The 17,708-nt window shown below is 44.8% G+C and overlaps 1 protein-coding gene across 2 annotated transcripts; it reads left to right on the top strand.

Annotated features, from left to right (window-relative positions):
* The first annotated feature begins 36 nt into the window (after positions 1 to 36).
* Positions 37 to 16,933, top strand: LOC310782120 (deoxycytidylate deaminase). Of its 2 annotated transcripts, none has more exons than XM_083642804.1 (5): positions 37 to 99; positions 6,056 to 6,152; positions 7,417 to 7,552; positions 12,173 to 12,289; positions 12,920 to 16,933. In XM_083642804.1, exons 2-5 carry the CDS (start codon positions 6,102 to 6,104, stop codon positions 12,955 to 12,957), a joined length of 342 nt encoding a protein of 113 aa, XP_083498930.1. In that variant the 5' UTR covers positions 37 to 99; positions 6,056 to 6,101; the 3' UTR covers positions 12,958 to 16,933. The 2 variants fall into 2 exon arrangements, with proteins under 2 accessions (XP_083498930.1, XP_083498929.1); XM_083642803.1 differs by lacking the exon at positions 37 to 99 and adding an exon at positions 450 to 553 and having other exon boundaries at positions 6,059 to 6,152.
* Positions 16,934 to 17,708: the final 775 nt, after the last annotated feature.

Raw genomic sequence — 17,708 nt, 5'->3', positions numbered from 1 at the left:
GGGATTTCAGTAGTCTCGCGTTACTTGTCCAGACACCAAACTGGGTACTTCCGGAACTTCATGAACAGCTTCCAGCGCGGGAGATGTCCTCCGGTACTTGTGAGTGAGGACGTGTTGTGTTGTTCGTCCTAGTTCTCTGCTGCTCTGCCTCTGTGTGTGTGTGTGTGTGTGTGTGTGTGTGTGTGTGTGTGTGTGTGTGTGTGTGTGTGTGTGTGTGTGTGTGTGTGTGTGTGTGTGTGTGTGTGTGTGTGTGTGTGTGTGTGTGTGTGTGTGTGTGTGTGTGTGTGTGTGTGTGTGTGTGTGTGTGTGTGTGTGTGTGTGTGTGTGTGTGTGTGTGTGTGTGTGTGTGTGTGTGTGTGTGTGTGTGTGTGTGTGTGTGTGTGTGTGTGTGTGTGTGTGTGTGTGTGTGTGTGTGTGTGTGTGTGTGTGTGTGTGTGTGTGTGTACACACTACAGACTACAGTCTACAGCTGATACGTCGGTGATTTGGCTTCATTCAAGATGGAACAAGAAAACAAGCCGCCAACGCCTGCTCTGGCTGCTCATGAAAACGGGTAAACGTGTTTTTCTTGTTTGCTGCTGCTCGTGTGTTCTGTCCATCCTGTAACCGTAGGCGATATTTTTCCCCCATGATGGCGAAGGCATGACCCGCCCCTCTCTGCCTCTGATTGGCCTAGTGTCAAACTTTCATCCAATCACATTCGCTTGGCTATCTTGACGTGCATCTGTTTCTACAGTCTGTGGTCAGACTCAGTGGATCAGACAGACAGCAGTTTTGCTTGCTAGCCTGCATGAAAGACACCACTGTGTGTTTATGTTTTTTAGGCCGGCGACGGCCTCGTTATTAGGTATTGTCTCATTCTGTCAGGAGGCTCGTTTGAGTTGACTGCCGCCTCGCCTGGAAAGCAGACGAGCGCAGTCAGGCGAGGCATCAACAAGTATTTTACCCTCAAGCACTTTCTATGTTCGTCTCAGGACTTCACTGTAGTAAGAGCCCTCTTACCGACCATAGGATTTTCGTTAGACAATCTGTGTTGGGCGTTAAACTCACCTTATTTCTAGGGATGCACCGATTGCCATTTTCTTGGCCGATTCCGATTTCCGATTTTTGAATAGTCTGACTTGCCGATACCGATTTTTGCCGATTCCGATTTTTTTTTCTAAAAACAACAATTGACAGCTTACACAAACGTTTTTGTAACTTTGTTTAAAAATTAAGATTCATAGAACAATTCTTACATCTAATGGGGATCCAAATAAACAAATAAACAATTCTTATCATTTGCATGAAGTAGGACCTTCTCACTCAAACACATCTCAAAATAAAAGTGTTCCAGGTTAGGCTACTGGACAGAGCTTTTTTGTGCAAATACAATGAATACAAAAATTAAATTAAATCCAATAGCCTATATCCCACATCTATCATGCATTTACTTTTCCAAAAGAAAACAGGTGCAACAGAACATCAAAATGATCCATGGACAAGGAGTTTATAGACTGGCTCCAGACCAGTCCTCTTGAGTAGAGGGGAAATGAGTTTATGAGTTACAGTAACGATCTTCAGTCTGAATATCAGGCGGAGTTTACACACAGTCCGAAGTTTGGTATGCGTATTTTTATCTGCCATCCGAAAAAATATCGTCACGCACAGAAAACGTTGCACACTTGTGAGTCCGATGCATTTTTATTATTATGTCCGTCGTTCTCATGTCGTTCTATTTGCAATACGAAACAAATAGTCTCTCCTGTATCCACGTCACGTTACAACATGACTTGACAGGCTGAGGCAGCAGCGCTGATGTGGAATGGAAAAGCAGGTCGGGGAATGGTTATCATACTGGACACAATGCTCGCGTTCACCTCGCCAAGCCGGCTGTGCGCGGTGGCGGGTTGCTGGAGCACCGCTTCCCGGGGAGAGAGAGCAGAGAGAGAGGGACCAGTGAGGTGAAGCGAGCCGCTCTGACTGGACTCCAGCCGAGCGGGACTCGGCCGCATCTCTGTCTCCACGGCTTATTTTCGACTTGCATGTGTGACAAACTGCGAGCTTTGTCTACTTCACTGACGGTGAAAAAAATCCACAACGAGGAAGTACTATGCTGGCGTGTGTGGTGTGGTGGCTGGGTGCCTGTCTCGGTGCTTTGGGGTGCGCGCACGTCATGTGAAAATCGGCTCACAGAATCGGCTATTTAGAGTGACCGGAACAGATCACCGATCGAGGCCGATCACGTGAAAATCGGCCATTTCCGGTCACGTGCCGATCGATCGGTGCATCCCTACTTATTTCTGCACTTTGAAGTCACAGGTAGGGTCGGGTGGGGCAAACTAGTTATATCGGAAGCCTAGTTGCGGAAAAAAGTGAGCTGTTCCTTTTTTTAAGACAAAAGTTTGTCCAGACGCATGCGCACTGGCATCATTTTTGTCTTGTACATACATTCTACAATGCATTTAGACAGACCACCACCGCTCACTTTTTTTCGGCAACTAGGCTTCCAATATAATTAGTTTGCCCCACCCGACCCTACCTGTGACTTCAAAGTGCAGAAATACGCATCTTTACAACTTGTAAGGATTGTGCATTCGTGGAATGAGCAACACAGCTAAACGTGTGGGTATCGCCCCAATTTCTTTTGCCAAAATCTCCTGCAATATTCTTCTGTTGGTATTCACTCTTGTTTTGAGCTTCAAGTGCTGGCAGGTGTGTGACTGACACCTGATTGGCACCTAATTTGTGGTGCCAAGGTGCCAAGCTGTTGTGGCTGCGTATGGATCTTACACATGCTACTGAGGTCCCTGACGGTGTCAAATTAATAAAGTGTAAAAATGGCCAATATGTGTTGTTTTTTCCTTATTACTGTGGGAGAGTGCAATCATCCAATCCACCAAGCAACTCAAAACAAGAGTTTTTTTCTTGTAATACAATCCATGGGTGGGAGGGGTGGGAGACGTCATGGAACACGTCATGGCACACATGCGCACTTCGCCTTGGGCTGCATGGTCAGGAAGTAAAACCAGGAAGAAAAATCCCCCATGATGGCTTCATGCGCCAGTGAGCAACCTCCGTCCGAATGCATGGGTGGGCGTGGCACGTCCCCTATCCAGTTCTTTTAATACATCCATGGTTTCAACCGTTGGGTTTTCGAACTTTTCGATATAGGATATCCATACAGCCTGACGAAAACCCAACGGTTGAAACTAGGGATGTCGAAAATCATAATTTTTCTTGACCGACAACCGACACTCATTAGCCGACAACTGTCGGTTAACCGAGAAGATTAAAATGCGCTATTTTACTGTCTGTGCCCCATTAAACCATTAGGCTACCAAATGCTTGATTTTTTTTCAGTAGAAAGCGTTTATTTTTACATCTACAAGCAGAAAAAAACACATTAACAAAACGAGAAGACAAGTTGAACCCTCCAGCCATCTAAACAAAAACATTCCTCCGATAGGCTATACTGCTTAGAGCTGCACGCTTTGCATATTAAGGACACGTCAATTGACACGCAGCCGCCCCGTGAAGTACTGTTTGAGCGGACGACAGCCCAGGCTGCAGGGCGCACTGACAAAGTGCACATCACTACAGTATCTTCTCTTTTAGCAATAGTCTCACTAATCCCACAGTGGTTTACCTGCTTTTGAGATCTGCAAAACATAGTTTGCTTCTGTCTCACCCGTTCGCTCTCTCTCTTCACACACGCGGCGAGGGCTGTGCTCTCTGTGTCTGGCAGGGCAACATTATAAAAACGAGTCCGCACTCCGCACGCAGTCTCTTGTGAAACAATTTATCCGAACTGCCATGTGTTGGACAGTAACGTTAACGTTAATTGATACTTTTCAATCGTCAATTCGACCGCTTCATGTCATTTTTGTAACACGGTAAAAACTACTGTTTCATCATTGAGTGCGAGCGTATGCATGCGTGTGCCTGAACATGCACTGCAGAGAGGGAGTGAGAGAGTTGCCAGCCGCAGCAAGCACGCCACGCACACGCACACGCCACGCACATGCAAGATGTGTGTCCCGGCCGTAACAGACCGAATGAGACAGTGAAGAAAAAGTAGGCTAATGACAGCACACACGGAGTTAACAAAACTATAGAACATGTATGAGCTGATTGTTTCGCTGGGTGTGTTAATCGTTCTGAAATGGTCACAGAGCACATCTGAGCTGTGTGCTCAGACAGGAGCAACAGAGGGGCGGGGCAGTCAGTGCGCTCACTTCACTTCTGTGGCTGCAGCAGGTGTTCAGCTGTGTGTGTGCTTCGCTGCGGAATGCGTTTGATCAGACATCAGGTAGATAAAATCAACATGAACCATGTGTTTATTTCCAAATCTAGCTTGATTAATACTTGCCCCATCATTTAATATACTTATGTTACATTGCTGACCACGAAGGAGGGGGGGGAATCGCCACATTGGCAACACTGTTATATGCAAATTAACATGGAAATTGACCGTTTAACCGACATGCTTAACCGACCAAAGACGTTGTCGGCGGTTAACCGGTTAACGGTTAACCGTCGACATCCCTAGTTGAAACGCGTTGCGGTATTGTCCTTGCCCGTATCACCTTTTTGAAGATGTACTCTGTTAAACTCTTTGCAGTACACAGGTACAATTACTTCCAATAAAATTTTGTCATTTAAATTCCTAACAGCTCCTTTCTTCAATTTTTTATAATTAAAGGGGAGAAATAATCGACCGAAATAACGTTTCCTAACTTTTTTTGAGGAGTTTATATCGGTAATCGGTGATCGGTCGATGATCGGTTGGGCAGATATTTCCCATAGGCGATCGGCAATCAGTGATCGGTGGCAAAAAACGTGATCGGAGTACCCCTAATATTTATTAAGGCAAAATATCGCAATTTAACAAACATATTAGGCTATAGTGCCGTTAGGGTTTGTATACCGTAATTCACCAATCGCCTGAGGGCGAAGGAATGCAGCTGTAAACGCGTCGATCAGCCCGTTTTCACTCTCTTTTACGCACAACATCAACATGCTGTCTGATATCTGGCACCATGTGCTTTTCGATATGGGCTGCGCTCTGTCGGCTGCGCGCTCGTCTTCCAGCCGTGCCCAGATGGAGACACCGGAGCCACTGAGACACTGGTCTTTATCAGACCATCTCCACCCCTCTGTGCATGGACATCGCCTACAACCAGACCATCATGCCCAACCTTGGGCACAGGAACCGAGGACGCACGGCTGGATTGTCGTTTTCACCGCTGGTGAAGTTTGCACGGTGCTCTCGTGTCGCCGTGTCGTAGGCTACTGCATTAACGGTCATGGCAAAATCCCCTCAAGCATGTCAGAAGTGTAGTAGAAAAGCAAAGAAACATTGTGGGCTTTGTGTTTATTAATTAGGCTAGGTGCAATAAGCTTTCAGTGTGTTCCACCGGCGCACAGCGCACAAAGGCGCATAGCCAAAACACGCCGAAATAAAATCAGAAATTAATTCCACTCTGCAAAGGATATCTCATTTCAAATTACTGACTGTAGCATTGTTGTCGGAGAGTATATAATCTTAAAATATGCTTTGGATACCTCGTTATTTGGCGCTATATAAATAGAAAATTGATTGATTGTTGGTTGATTGATTCACTTTGATGTCTCCGAAATGCATATAGGCCTACATCTAATGACTTACAATGCTTACAGTAGCCTAATATATTACATGTTCTTTTAAAACATCGGCTATATCTTTTAAGAAAGTAAACTGTCGGCATATTTCTAAAAATAAGGCCTATTCCAATATGTTCTACATATAAAAATACATCAACATTCCCGTTTCCCGGGATTAAACCCTAGTAGTATTCACATGTCAAAATGGTTGCTGAAAAACGTCTTTTCCAATCAAATCTCAACTTCTAGAAGTTCACACACAGTAACTTACTTATATGTGCCGATTTTAAGGCTGGCTTCTAACTACAGTATTTGTAAAATATCTTACACACACACACACTCTCCAACTGTAATACTAACAATCAATAGAAGTATCTAATAATGCCTCTATCTGTGTCTGTCTGTATGTGTGTCTGTCTGTCTGTCTCAGTAGAACTAAGAAGAGAGAGGACTACCTGGAATGGCCCGAGTATTTTATGGCTGTGGCCTTCCTGTCAGCTCAAAGGAGCAAGGATCCAAGCTCACAGGTATACATCATAGTGTGTGTGTGTGTGTGTGTATATATATATATATATATATATATATATATATATATATATATATATATATATATATATTCAATTCAAGATCCTTTATTGTCATTGTCATTTTCACAACAACGAAATTGAAGTGCATCCTCTGCAGTGTAAAAGGTTAAAAAGGGAATATAAAAACAGTCAATAGACAGAGACAAGGACAACAAGGACAGACATCTTAATAAAAATGGTAAACAAGTAATAATAAGAAAGCAATCAGTCATTCAGTGTTCATTCTGGGCCTTCCTCCTATTGCACGTTGCCACGAATTGCACTAAGGAACAGCAGCTAAAAAAGGGGAGGGGGGGCAAAACGCCCCTAGTGCATCTAAACGGCATTCAGTGCGATTATTGCTCTAGGAAAGAAACTGTTTTTTAGGCGGTTTGTTCTGGCTTTGATCGCCCTGTGTCTCCTGCCCGAGGGCAGCAGCTCCAACAGGTCGTGTCCCGGGTGCAATGCGTCGCCGAGGATTTTTTTTTGCTTTTTTGAGGCAACGGGAGCTGTAGAGCTCTTCCAGAGTGGGAAGAGGGCAACCTACCGCTTTCTGTGTGGAAGAGATGACCTTCTGGAGCTCTTTCCTCTCTGCTGCTGTGCAGCTGGCGTACCACACACACACACACACTGTATGCGAGCACGCTTTCAATGGAGCAGTGGTAAAAAGCCACAAGCAGCTTCTGGGGGAGGTGGTGCTTCCTGAGGAGACACAGGAAGTAGAGTCTCTGCTGTGCTTTTTTGGCTAGCTCCTTGGTGTTGGCGCTCCAGGAGAAGTCGTCTTTGATCTGGACGCCCAAATATATATATTTATATATATATATTTTTTCACTTTTAACTGCCTTTATTCAGATGAGTACCCTACATTCCTATGTTGCCAAAGCAATAGGTCCAATCAGCATGTTTGTAAACAGACGGATTGGCTGTACTTCCGGGTGCAACTGCCGTTGGTACAGCAGTTGATGGTGAAACCATGCCCTCTTTAACTACTCACAAAAGGGGGGATTTAGGATTACACATGGCGCCTGCACTATTGTTCTTCTTGTCCCTTTTGTTTTGTTGACGGAAGTAACGTTAGTTGCCATGGTGCTTTTGAGGCGCTGTGTGCATATCACTGCGCCAGGCGGCCATGTTTGGAAAGAACTTACGGCTATGTATTTACTTCAAAAATGACCGTTCCTCGTAATTTTGGATTCTTCCTCTGCCTCCCTCTTCCTCTCTGTAGGTAGGAGCCTGTATAGTGAACCCGGAGAATAAGATTGTTGGTATTGGTTATAACGGTATGCCCAACGGCTGTGACGACGACCTGCTGCCGTGGGCCCGATCAGCTGACAACCGGCTGGACACAAAGTACCCTTATGGTGAGAATGCACACACATGCTCACACACACATGCTCACTCACATACTCACACACACACGCTCACACGCTCACACACACATGCTCACACACATGCTCACACACATACTCACACACATACTCACACACACACGCTCACACACACATGCTCACACACACGCTCACACACATGCTCACAAAACCTGTAGGGGGAGCTAGAGGATAAATAATGAACTCATCTGCACCTTGTCTATTAATAAGTACTTAAGAATTTGATCTCTCTCTCTCTCTCTCTCTCTCATATATATATATACATATTCCTTTCCCTTACTGGAAACGGTGTGTTTTCTTTGCTTTTTCTTTGTTCTTTTTGTCTGTGTCAGCATATTCCGTCTGCTTTACTTTCACAGCCATGACCAGTGGCGTTTTAAAGGATTATTCTGTAGAATTTGAATCAGTCGGCAACAAGCTGTTGCTGCTTTTGGCGTCGGTGCCTCCTTCTTTATCACTCACAGCACATCAGCCTCAATGTTCTGCTTACAACTCAGACATTCGTTGTGTGTGTGTGTGTGTGTGTGTGTGTGTGTGGGTGGGTGTGGGTGTGGGGGCGGGGGCGGGGGCGGCCGTGTGTCCGGTTGGCCGTGTGTGACCGTGCGCGCACACTTTTGTGTGTAAATTAGACTAATCAAATTAGGGGTGCTCCGATCCGGCTAATCCACGATCCATTCCGATTCCTGGGGTCATGATCCGATTCCAGAATCGATTCTCGATTCCAACGATTCTCGATTCCAGAATCTAGAATCAATTCTCAATTATGTAGTTTTATATTGCAATAACACACAAAGGTAAATATAAGACAAAAAATGACAAATGTATTAATGCTGAACTTCAAATTCAACTTCTGAAGTATTAGTCAGGGCCTAAATTCATTTTGCAAACTAGGGGGGAATTTCCCCCTTCTTCAGATAAGATGGATTTATAGGCTGGGGGGGATCTGTAGACTTTGAGAAGGATTTATAGATTTTGGGGGGAATACATTAACCAGAGTTCTTAAGTGCAAGAGGTGTGGCACCGTGGCAGTACAGTACACAAATGACATGAACATTTGGACACGTATTCAGCCGGTATCTTGCATGTTGCGTTCAGGTGCACTGTAAAAAATATATATATATATTTTATTTTTTATTTTATTTACAATACGAAGAAGAATCCATTCTTGGGAGTTTGGAATCGATCCAGGAATCGTGGCATTAAGAATCGCGATCCTTTCAGAATCGATTTTTTTGGAGCACCCCTAAATCAAATACACCAGAGGCACACTCCTGTTTTATTTTATTATGCCTCCGCCGGCGATAGCCAGGCCGGAGGCATTATGGATCCGGGTTGTCCGTCCGTCCGTACGGCCGTCCGTCCGTACGGCCGTCCGTCCGTACGGCCGTCCGTACGATGTTTGTTAACGCAATATCTGAGGAACGCCTGGACGGAATTTCATCAAATTTGCCTCAAACATCGACTTAGACTCAAGGATGATCTGATTAGATTTTGGTGGTCAAAGGTCAAAGGTCAAGGTCACTATGACCTCTCAAACGCCATTTTCCAGCTTGTTAACGCCATATCTCATGAATACCTTGACGGAATTTCATCAAATTTGCCTCAAACATCTACTTAGACTCAAGGATCAACTGATTAGATTTTGGTGGTCAAAGGTCAAGGTCACTGTGACCTCTCAAACGCCATTTTCAAGCTTGTTAACGCGATATCTCAGGAATGCCTTGACGGAATTTAATCAAACTTGTCTCAAACATCGACTTGTACTCAAGGATGAACTGATTAGATTTTGGTGGTCAAAGGTCAAAGGTCAAGGTCACTGTGACCTCTCAAACGCCATTTTCCAGCTTGTTAACGCCATATCTCATGAATACCTTGACGGAATTTCATCAAATTTGCCTCAAACATCTACTTAGACTCAAGGATCAACTGATTAGATTTTGGTGGTCAAAAGTCAAAGGTCAAGGTCACTGTGACCTCTCAAACGCCATTTTCAAGCTTGTTAACGTGATATCTCAGGAATGCGTTGACGGAATTTAATCAAACTTGTCTCAAACATCGACTTGGACTCAAGGATCAACTGATTAGATTTTGGTGGTCAAAAGTCAAAGGTCAAGGTCACTGTGACCTCTCAAACGCCATTTTCCAGCTTGTTAACACGATATCTCACGAATGCCTTGACGGAGTTTCATCAAATTTGCCTCAAACATCGCCTTACACTCAAGGATGATCTGATTAGATTTTGGTGGTCAAAGGTCAAGGTGAGCTCTCGAACGCCATTTTCAAGCTTGTTAACGCGATATCTCAGGAATGCCTTGACGGAATTTAATCGACTTTGACTCAAGGATGAACTGATTACATTTTGGTGGTCAAAGTTCAAGGTCACTGTGACCTCTCACACACCCAATTTCCAAGCTCTGTAACGCAACATCACAGGAGCGCCTTGACGGAATCTCTTCCAATTTGCCTCAAATGGCGATTTGGACTCCAAAATGAACTAATGGCGGAGGCATAAGTCCGCGTTGCGGTCGTTCTAGTTTATTTTATTTTTGTGATCAGGTTCTTACAGTTTGAGTGTTGGCTGCTGTCGGTCTTACAATAATGACTGGCGTGACTTTAAAGGAATCTCCCACAAAACTATGGATTTAGGGAACAACAGCTGTTCTAGTTCTTTAGACATTTAGAAAGTGTTCTAGTCTGTACAGTATGTATGAGTGTAGATTATTCAACTAGCTATGCCTGGCTCATTATCTCCTCCAGGCCAAGCTGGCAGGAGATTATATTTTCGGTCCTCCCCCCCCCCCCACCGGTGACCAGTGGCGGACTGCATAATCGGGCACGTCGGGCAAATGCCGGTGGCCTGGCCTGGCCTGTCAAAAAAAAAAAAATTTTTTTTTTTTTTTTTTTGCAGGCCAGGCCAGGCCACTCACTGAACAGCAGGCCAGGCGCCGCCTACTGGTTTACTAGTGGTTTTATTTAGGGATGCACCGATCGATCGGCACGTGACCGGAAATGGCCGATTTTCACGTGATCGGCCTCGATCGGTGATCTGTTCCGGTCACTCTAAATAGCCGATTCTGTGAGCCGATTTTCACATGACGTGCGCGCACCCCAAAGCACCGAGACAGGCACCCAGCCACCACACCACACACGCCAGCATAGTACTTCCTCGTTGTGGATTTTTTTCACCGTCAGTGAAGTAGACAAAGCTCGCAGTTTGTCACACATGCAAGTCGAAAATAAGCCGTGGAGACAGAGATGCGGCCGAGTCCCGCTCGGCTGGAGTCCAGTCAGAGCGGCTCGCTTCACCTCACTGGTCCCTCTCTCTCTGCTCTCTCTCCCCGGGAAGCGGTGCTCCAGCAACCCGCCACCGCGCACAGCCGGCTTGGCGAGGTGAACGCGAGCATTGTGTCCAGTATGATAACCATTCCCCGACCTGCTTTTCCATTCCACATCAGCGCTGCTGCCTCAGCCTGTCAAGTCATGTTGTAACGTGACGTGGATACAGGAGAGACTATTTGTTTCGTATTGCAAATAGAACGACATGAGAACGACGGACATAATAATAAAAATGCATCGGACTCACAAGTGTGCAACGTTTTCTGTGCGTGACGATATTTTTTCGGATGGCAGATAAAAATACGCATACCAAACTTCGGACTGTGTGTAAACTCCGCCTGATATTCAGACTGAAGATCGTTACTGTAACTCATAAACTCATTTCCCCTCTACTCAAGAGGACTGGTCTGGAGCCAGTCTATAAACTCCTTGTCCATGGATCATTTTGATGTTCTGTTGCACCTGTTTTCTTTTGGAAAAGTAAATGCATGATAGATGTGGGATATAGGCTATTGGATTTAATTTAATTTTTGTATTCATTGTATTTGCACAAAAAAGCTCTGTCCAGTAGCCTAACCTGGAACACTTTTATTTTGAGATGTGTTTGAGTGAGAAGGTCCTACTTCATGCAAATGATAAGAATTGTTTATTTGTTTATTTGGATCCCCATTAGATGTAAGAATTGTTCTATGAATCTTAATTTTTAAACAAAGTTACAAAAACGTTTGTGTAAGCTGTCAATTGTTGTTTTTAGAAAAAAAAATCAGAATCGGCAAAAATCGGTATCGGCAAGTCAGACTATTCAAAAATCGGAAATCGGAATCGGCCAAGAAAATGGCAATCGGTGCATCCCTAGTTTTATTACTTTATTCAGGTTTAAAGTGGGTGCATCTCATTGTAAAATTGGACTTGGCCCAAATTGGGCTTCAAACGGCCCAAATTGGGCTTCAAACGGCCCAAATCGGGCTTCAAACAGCCCAAATCTGGCTTTAAACTACCCAAATCTGGCCCCAAATTTTTCGCCGCCGCCCTTCGGACGCAGGCACGCGCGTCGGCCCGTATCGGCCTGGCCTGCTTGGTATCTAATGCCCGGCCTGAATTATGATCCCAGTCCGCCCCTGCCGGTGACCAAAGGTTGTCGTCAATTTTTTTTTTTTTAAAGTGCAAGACCAGACCAGATCAGATCAGATCCCACCAGAAGCCATGCAGAGCTGAACGCCATCATGAATAAGAACAGTGTCCTCTCTGCTTCCACAGTGTGCCATGCAGAGCTGAACGCCATCATGAACAAGAACAGTGCTGATGTGAAGGGCTGCACCATCTACGTGGCTCTGTTCCCCTGCAACGAGTGTGCCAAGCTCATCATCCAGGCAGGTGGGAGTGAAGAGCACACACACACACACACACACACACACACACACACACACACACACACACACACAGGTTCGTACGCAGTATGGAATTTGATTTTGGTAATTTCCAGCTCTGGATAATAGGAATGACATCTGCATCACTGAGGGTAAATGGTAAATGGCCTGCATTTATATAGCGCTTTTATCCAAAGCGCTTTACAGTCAGTAGGTACATTCACCCATTCACACACCGATGGCGGCAGGTTACCACGCAGGGTGCTGGCACACCAACGGGAGCAATTTGGGGTTCACTGTCTTGCCCAAGGACACCAACATGCAGACTGGAGGAGCCGGGAATTGAACCACCGACCTCTTTTATCCAAAGCGATTAGTGGACGACTCGCTCTACCTCCTGAACTACAGCCGCCCCCACAGGGGGGCGATAACACGCAACTGCAGTGACGTGTGACGTCCGCTCCAAATGAGTCTATTCATGACGCCATTGCCCCTCTCTTCTCTCATCATTTATTGACCTTCACTGATACTTCTTTAATCTGCTAAGTAGCACGATGCTCTTGAGATGACTGCTTCATCTCTCCTCCCTCTCATCATCTCCCTCTCCATCGTCCCCTCTCTCCCCCTCCCTGTCCAGGTATTAAAGAGGTGGTCTATCTTTCTGATAAGTCATGAAAGTCCAGAGATGACTGCTTCCAGAAGGCTACTCAACTTGGCAGGCGTAGGATATAAGTGGGTATCTCTCTCTCTCACTCACAAAAGGCACACACACACACAAACACAAAAGGCTAACTCAGGAAGACTTCATTCAGTGCATGCACTTCTGTATGTTTCAGGGTTTGTGATGTTCAAGGCATTCCAGGAAGTATTTTGTGATAAAGTGTTTACTTTTTTGTGTAATTTACTTTCATCTCCTACTTACCGATTGATTTCCTGTTTCCCAGAATTTCGTTTCGATCTTGACTGTGTGTCCACAAGCTAATACCTAGTAGCTATACAGTGTATGTCTGTGTGTCCACAAGCTAATGCCTACATTTTTATTTTCGAATTTCGATTAAAAGTCGACTTTGGCCAGCGAATTTCGAATAGTGTTTTTGCTAGAAATGCCCATCCCTAGTCTCAATGTGGTTACAGTACATGTATGTCTGTGGGTTATAGTCTCAATGTGGTTACAGTACATGTATGCCTGTGGGTTATAGTCTCAATGTGGTTACAGTACATGTATGTCTTTGGGTTATAGTCTCAATGTGGTTACAGTACATGTATGTCTGTGGGTTATAGTCTCTCAATGTGGTTACAGTACATGTATGTCTGTGGGTTATAGTCTCAATGTGGTTACAGTACATGTATGCCTGTGGGTTATAGTCTCAATGTGGTTACAGTACATGTATGTCTGTGGGTTATAGTCTCAATGTGGTTACAGTTCATGTATGCCTGTGGGTTATAGTCTCAATGTGGTTACAATACATGTATGTACCGGTATGTGGGTTATAGTCTCAATGTGGTTACAGTACATGTATGTACCGGTATGTGGGTTATAGTCTCAATGTGGTTACAGTACATGTATGTCTGTGGGTTATAGTCTCAATGTGGTTACAGTACATGTATGTATGTATGTGGGTTATAGTCTCAATGTGGTTACAGTACATGTATGTATGTGGGTTATAGTCTCAATGTGGTTACAGTACATGCATGTCTGTGGGTTAAAGTCTCAATGTGGTTACAGTACATGTATGTATGTGGGTTATAGTCTCAATGTGGTTACAGTACATGTATGCCTGTGGGTTATAGTCTCAATGTGGTTACAGTACATGCATGTCTGTGGGTTATAGTCTCAATGTGGTTACAGTACATGTATGTCTGTGGGTTATAGTCTCAATGTGGTTACAGTACATGTATGTATGTGGGTTATAGTCTCAATGTGGTTACAGTACATGTATGTCTGTGGGTTATAGTCTCAATGTGGTTACAGTACATGTATGTCTGTGGGTTATAGTCTCAATGTGGTTACAGTACATGTATGTATGTATGTGGGTTATAGTCTCAATGTGGTTACAGTACATGTATGTATGTGGGTTATAGTCTCAATGTGGTTACAGTACATGTATGTATGTGGGTTATAGTCTCAATGTGGTTACAGTACATGCATGTCTGTGGGTTAAAGTCTCAATGTGGTTACAGTACATGTATGTATGTGGGTTATAGTCTCAATGTGGTTACAGTACATGTATGTCTGTGGGTTATAGTCTCAATGTGGTTACAGTACATGTATGCCTGTGGGTTATAGTCTCAATGTGGTTACAGTACATGTATGTCTGTGGGTTATAGTCTCAATGTGGTTACAGTACATGTATGTCTGTGGGTTATAGTCTCAATGTGGTTACAGTACATGTATGTATGTGGGTTATAGTCTCAATGTGGTTACAGTACATGTATGTCTGTGGGTTATGCCTACCCCACACTACAGGATAATTTGCAAGATTATGGCCAAGATTCCCCCCTCCCGATTTTCTCGGGGGTGCTCCCGATTTGAAGCGCGTCGGGCAGATAATCTTCCCAAATGATCCTGTAGTGTGTGGGGTTCAAAGATTCACAATCGGGAAGACTGCCTCTTCCCGATTGTGAATCTGGCATATCTAACATGTTAGATATTTACAACCCGACAGGCGATTGCATCTTGAGCAGAGAGCCAGTAGTAGCTGCGTTTCCATTACAGTTTTTCGCAAAATAATCTGGTCCGTGTCCGCTCGCAGCCCCGCACAGAAACAAAGAACGAGGAAATTGTCATCGAGGTGAAATACCCGTGCGTCTTTGAACGGGACGGAAAACTAATGCTATACTGCAAAGCATGTAGCCTACAACAAGCGCTTAGGTCTCATATGGTTCCCGCATCGGCGAGTGTCCCCACGGAAAAGTGAGTCAAATCAGCAGACGCGCCCCTCCACAAGACACCTGTGCAGACGGTTTTCGCCTGGCCGTGCACAGTAGGCCTACACCCCGAATGGACGCGGCTGTCCGCGCAAATATTAGTTAAACAAATCCTTTCAATGTAAATGCATTATAAAAACAAAAAATAAGATTTGTTTAGAAAACGAAATGACACAAATGTATTATTATTATTATTATTATTATTATTATTATCATTATTACTGTTGGGCCAGACATATTGAAGGAATATTGATATTGAATTAACATTGATATTGAATGAGTAGACATGTTGATCGAACACTGACATTGAATGAAAGACATGTTGTTTGAATACTGGCTGGTATGTGGAGACACTGGGAGCACACAACCCCCACATACCTGGCCAATTTGAATACCACACCCGTGATAAAAGCCACAGGGAAGCGAGCCGATTCCTTTGTCCCACAGCAGCGAGATAAGGGGAACCAATCGGTGTGCCTAAACCACAGCAAAGACACGCCCTGCACCCCAAAACATATACAGGTTTGAAGCCTGAAAAACTCAGTTCCTAAGCAGCCTAGCTGCAGACAGGTCCTCCTCTGAGAAGTTCTAAGTGACTAATCGTCGCGACAGGACGTGCGTTTGTATCCCGAGACAAACCGCCCTTCCCCCCTGCCCGGACCCGAGCAGCCCAGGCCGCAACCAGGTCGACGACCTCCACATCAGGGCTAAGCCAGCTCTGATATCCTGAAACCGACCCGCATCGCCTGAGTGCCCTCAACCCGAAGAAGCGAGCTGTGAGGTTCCCCCTTTCCTCCACTGAGACGACAGCAGATGCAAGAACCCAGCGTGGCCAGCTGAGATCGACTGCCTATTCTCAAACCCCCGCTCCTTCCTCCACTTCTTCCTCTTCGAGACAAGCGGCCGCCCGCTCCACGAGCACCCCTCCTCCCCGCTGGAGGAACCTTGCGAGTCCGACCGCAACAAACCTGCATCCGCGTTTGCAGAGCTGAACGAACAAGCCAAGTAAGACTGAATTGATCACTCAAGTCCGGGCTTAGAATTGTTAGAGTTAGATGATATATATATCTTTAGATATACATGATTGACTGATATGATACTGTAAATGAATCTGTGACTGTTTATGTCTGACTGTGACTGTGGGTTATACATGCATTACTGAATCCGAGTGTTTAGACGCTAGCCAGTTACTTCTTCACCGATCCACGGAGTGGATCTAATATAGCCAACGAGCCGAGAGGGACTTATTTCGCCAATTCAAAGTCGATTAACTAATCGTGGCGAAGTAAGAGCCTCGCGGCCCTGTTCTCATCTAGACGGTGTTATTTCTCACTCACGGGCACGTGCGCAAGCGCGTGAACGGACCCTTCCTCGCTAAATACTCACACACATAGCTACTAGTCGGCTAACCGCCATTTTGTGCCGAGAACACATTCCCTTAGTCTCCATCTTGGGCCGATCGCCATTTTGGCCCGAAAGCACACCCCCGTATCCTCCATTTTGTGTCTAGTCGGTCCTTCCGGGTCGGCCATTTTGAGGAAAGACCCCTCACTCACACACACACACCCACACACACACACACTCTGCCTCCCTCTAGTGTTCATCCGGTGCTTTACACTTTTGATGCAGATAAATACCCCTACCTCACATTTATCGACCATGCATTGAAATGTTTAGAATGTAACTCAGTTACAACTTGAATTCACTGACTGTATTGCCAATCCCTCTCTTTTATTTTATATATAATAAATATTGTCAACTTTTATTAGAATTCAACTGTTTCAGAGTGATTTTGTGGAATTGTGGTAAACTGTTGTCTAGGGTGTAAGAACTCTCCCCTTTCAGATTAGACTGAAGGTGATTCAGATTAGGTCCGGTGATTAAGCCGGTGGTGCCCCTAGGTTAATCCTTATCAAGGATTACATATTTGATTTTAATAATTTTATGAAATATTGATAATTTTCGGATTATTAATATTTTATTTTACCTAACTAAATTCACCCAAATAACGAGCACAACAACAGTAATATGATTACCACCAGTGGCAGTCGATTATGATTCAGTGTCATGCTCTCCAAAAAACCGAGCCACAGCCTAAAAGTTACACATGAATTGGAAGAAAACATCAAAGAACAGGAGGTGGTTTTGCTTAATATTAATAAACATGACTGCTGTGTTTTATGGAAAGCTGGTGTTCCAATTATTTTTGGCTAGTGAGTGATCATTTTTATTTCCCCCATGTTCTCTCTGCCTTTCAGTCTGGCCGGTCACTCTCTCGTTGTAACTGACCGCCAACCTCCTATTGTTGCTCGAGTTTCTCTGTCTTTATAATAAATATGTTCACTTCCCTTTCGCTGAGTTATTGTAGTGCTTTGCACCATCAACTGGATTTGAACAGCTTGACACTGTGATTACCTGTAGCGTCCACAAGATGGCAGTCTCCCCCCCCCCCCCATTCTTCTTCTTGGTCCCTGTAAAGACGAGTCGGAGACCCCGCT

The sequence above is a fragment of the Poromitra crassiceps genome (genome assembly GCF_964638095.1).
Source record: "Poromitra crassiceps genome assembly, chromosome: 9".
NCBI classification, from domain to species: Eukaryota; Metazoa; Chordata; class Actinopteri; order Beryciformes; family Melamphaidae; genus Poromitra; species Poromitra crassiceps.
This window is presented reverse-complemented; position numbering and strand designations above follow the sequence as displayed.

What these genes read in the sequence shown, in the direction of transcription:
- LOC310782120 (XM_083642803.1), top strand. Translation starts at nt 501, where the DNA reads ATGGAACAAGAAAACAAGCCGCCAACGCCTGCTCTGGCTGCTCATGAA. An exon ending in CTGGCTGCTCATGAAAACGG is followed by an intron (nt 554 to 6,058) that starts GTAAACGTGTTT and finishes CTGTCTCAGTAG; the next exon opens with AACTAAGAAGAGAGAGGACT. An exon ending in CAAGCTCATCATCCAGGCAG is followed by an intron (nt 12,290 to 12,919) that starts GTGGGAGTGAAG and finishes CTCCCTGTCCAG; the next exon opens with GTATTAAAGAGGTGGTCTAT.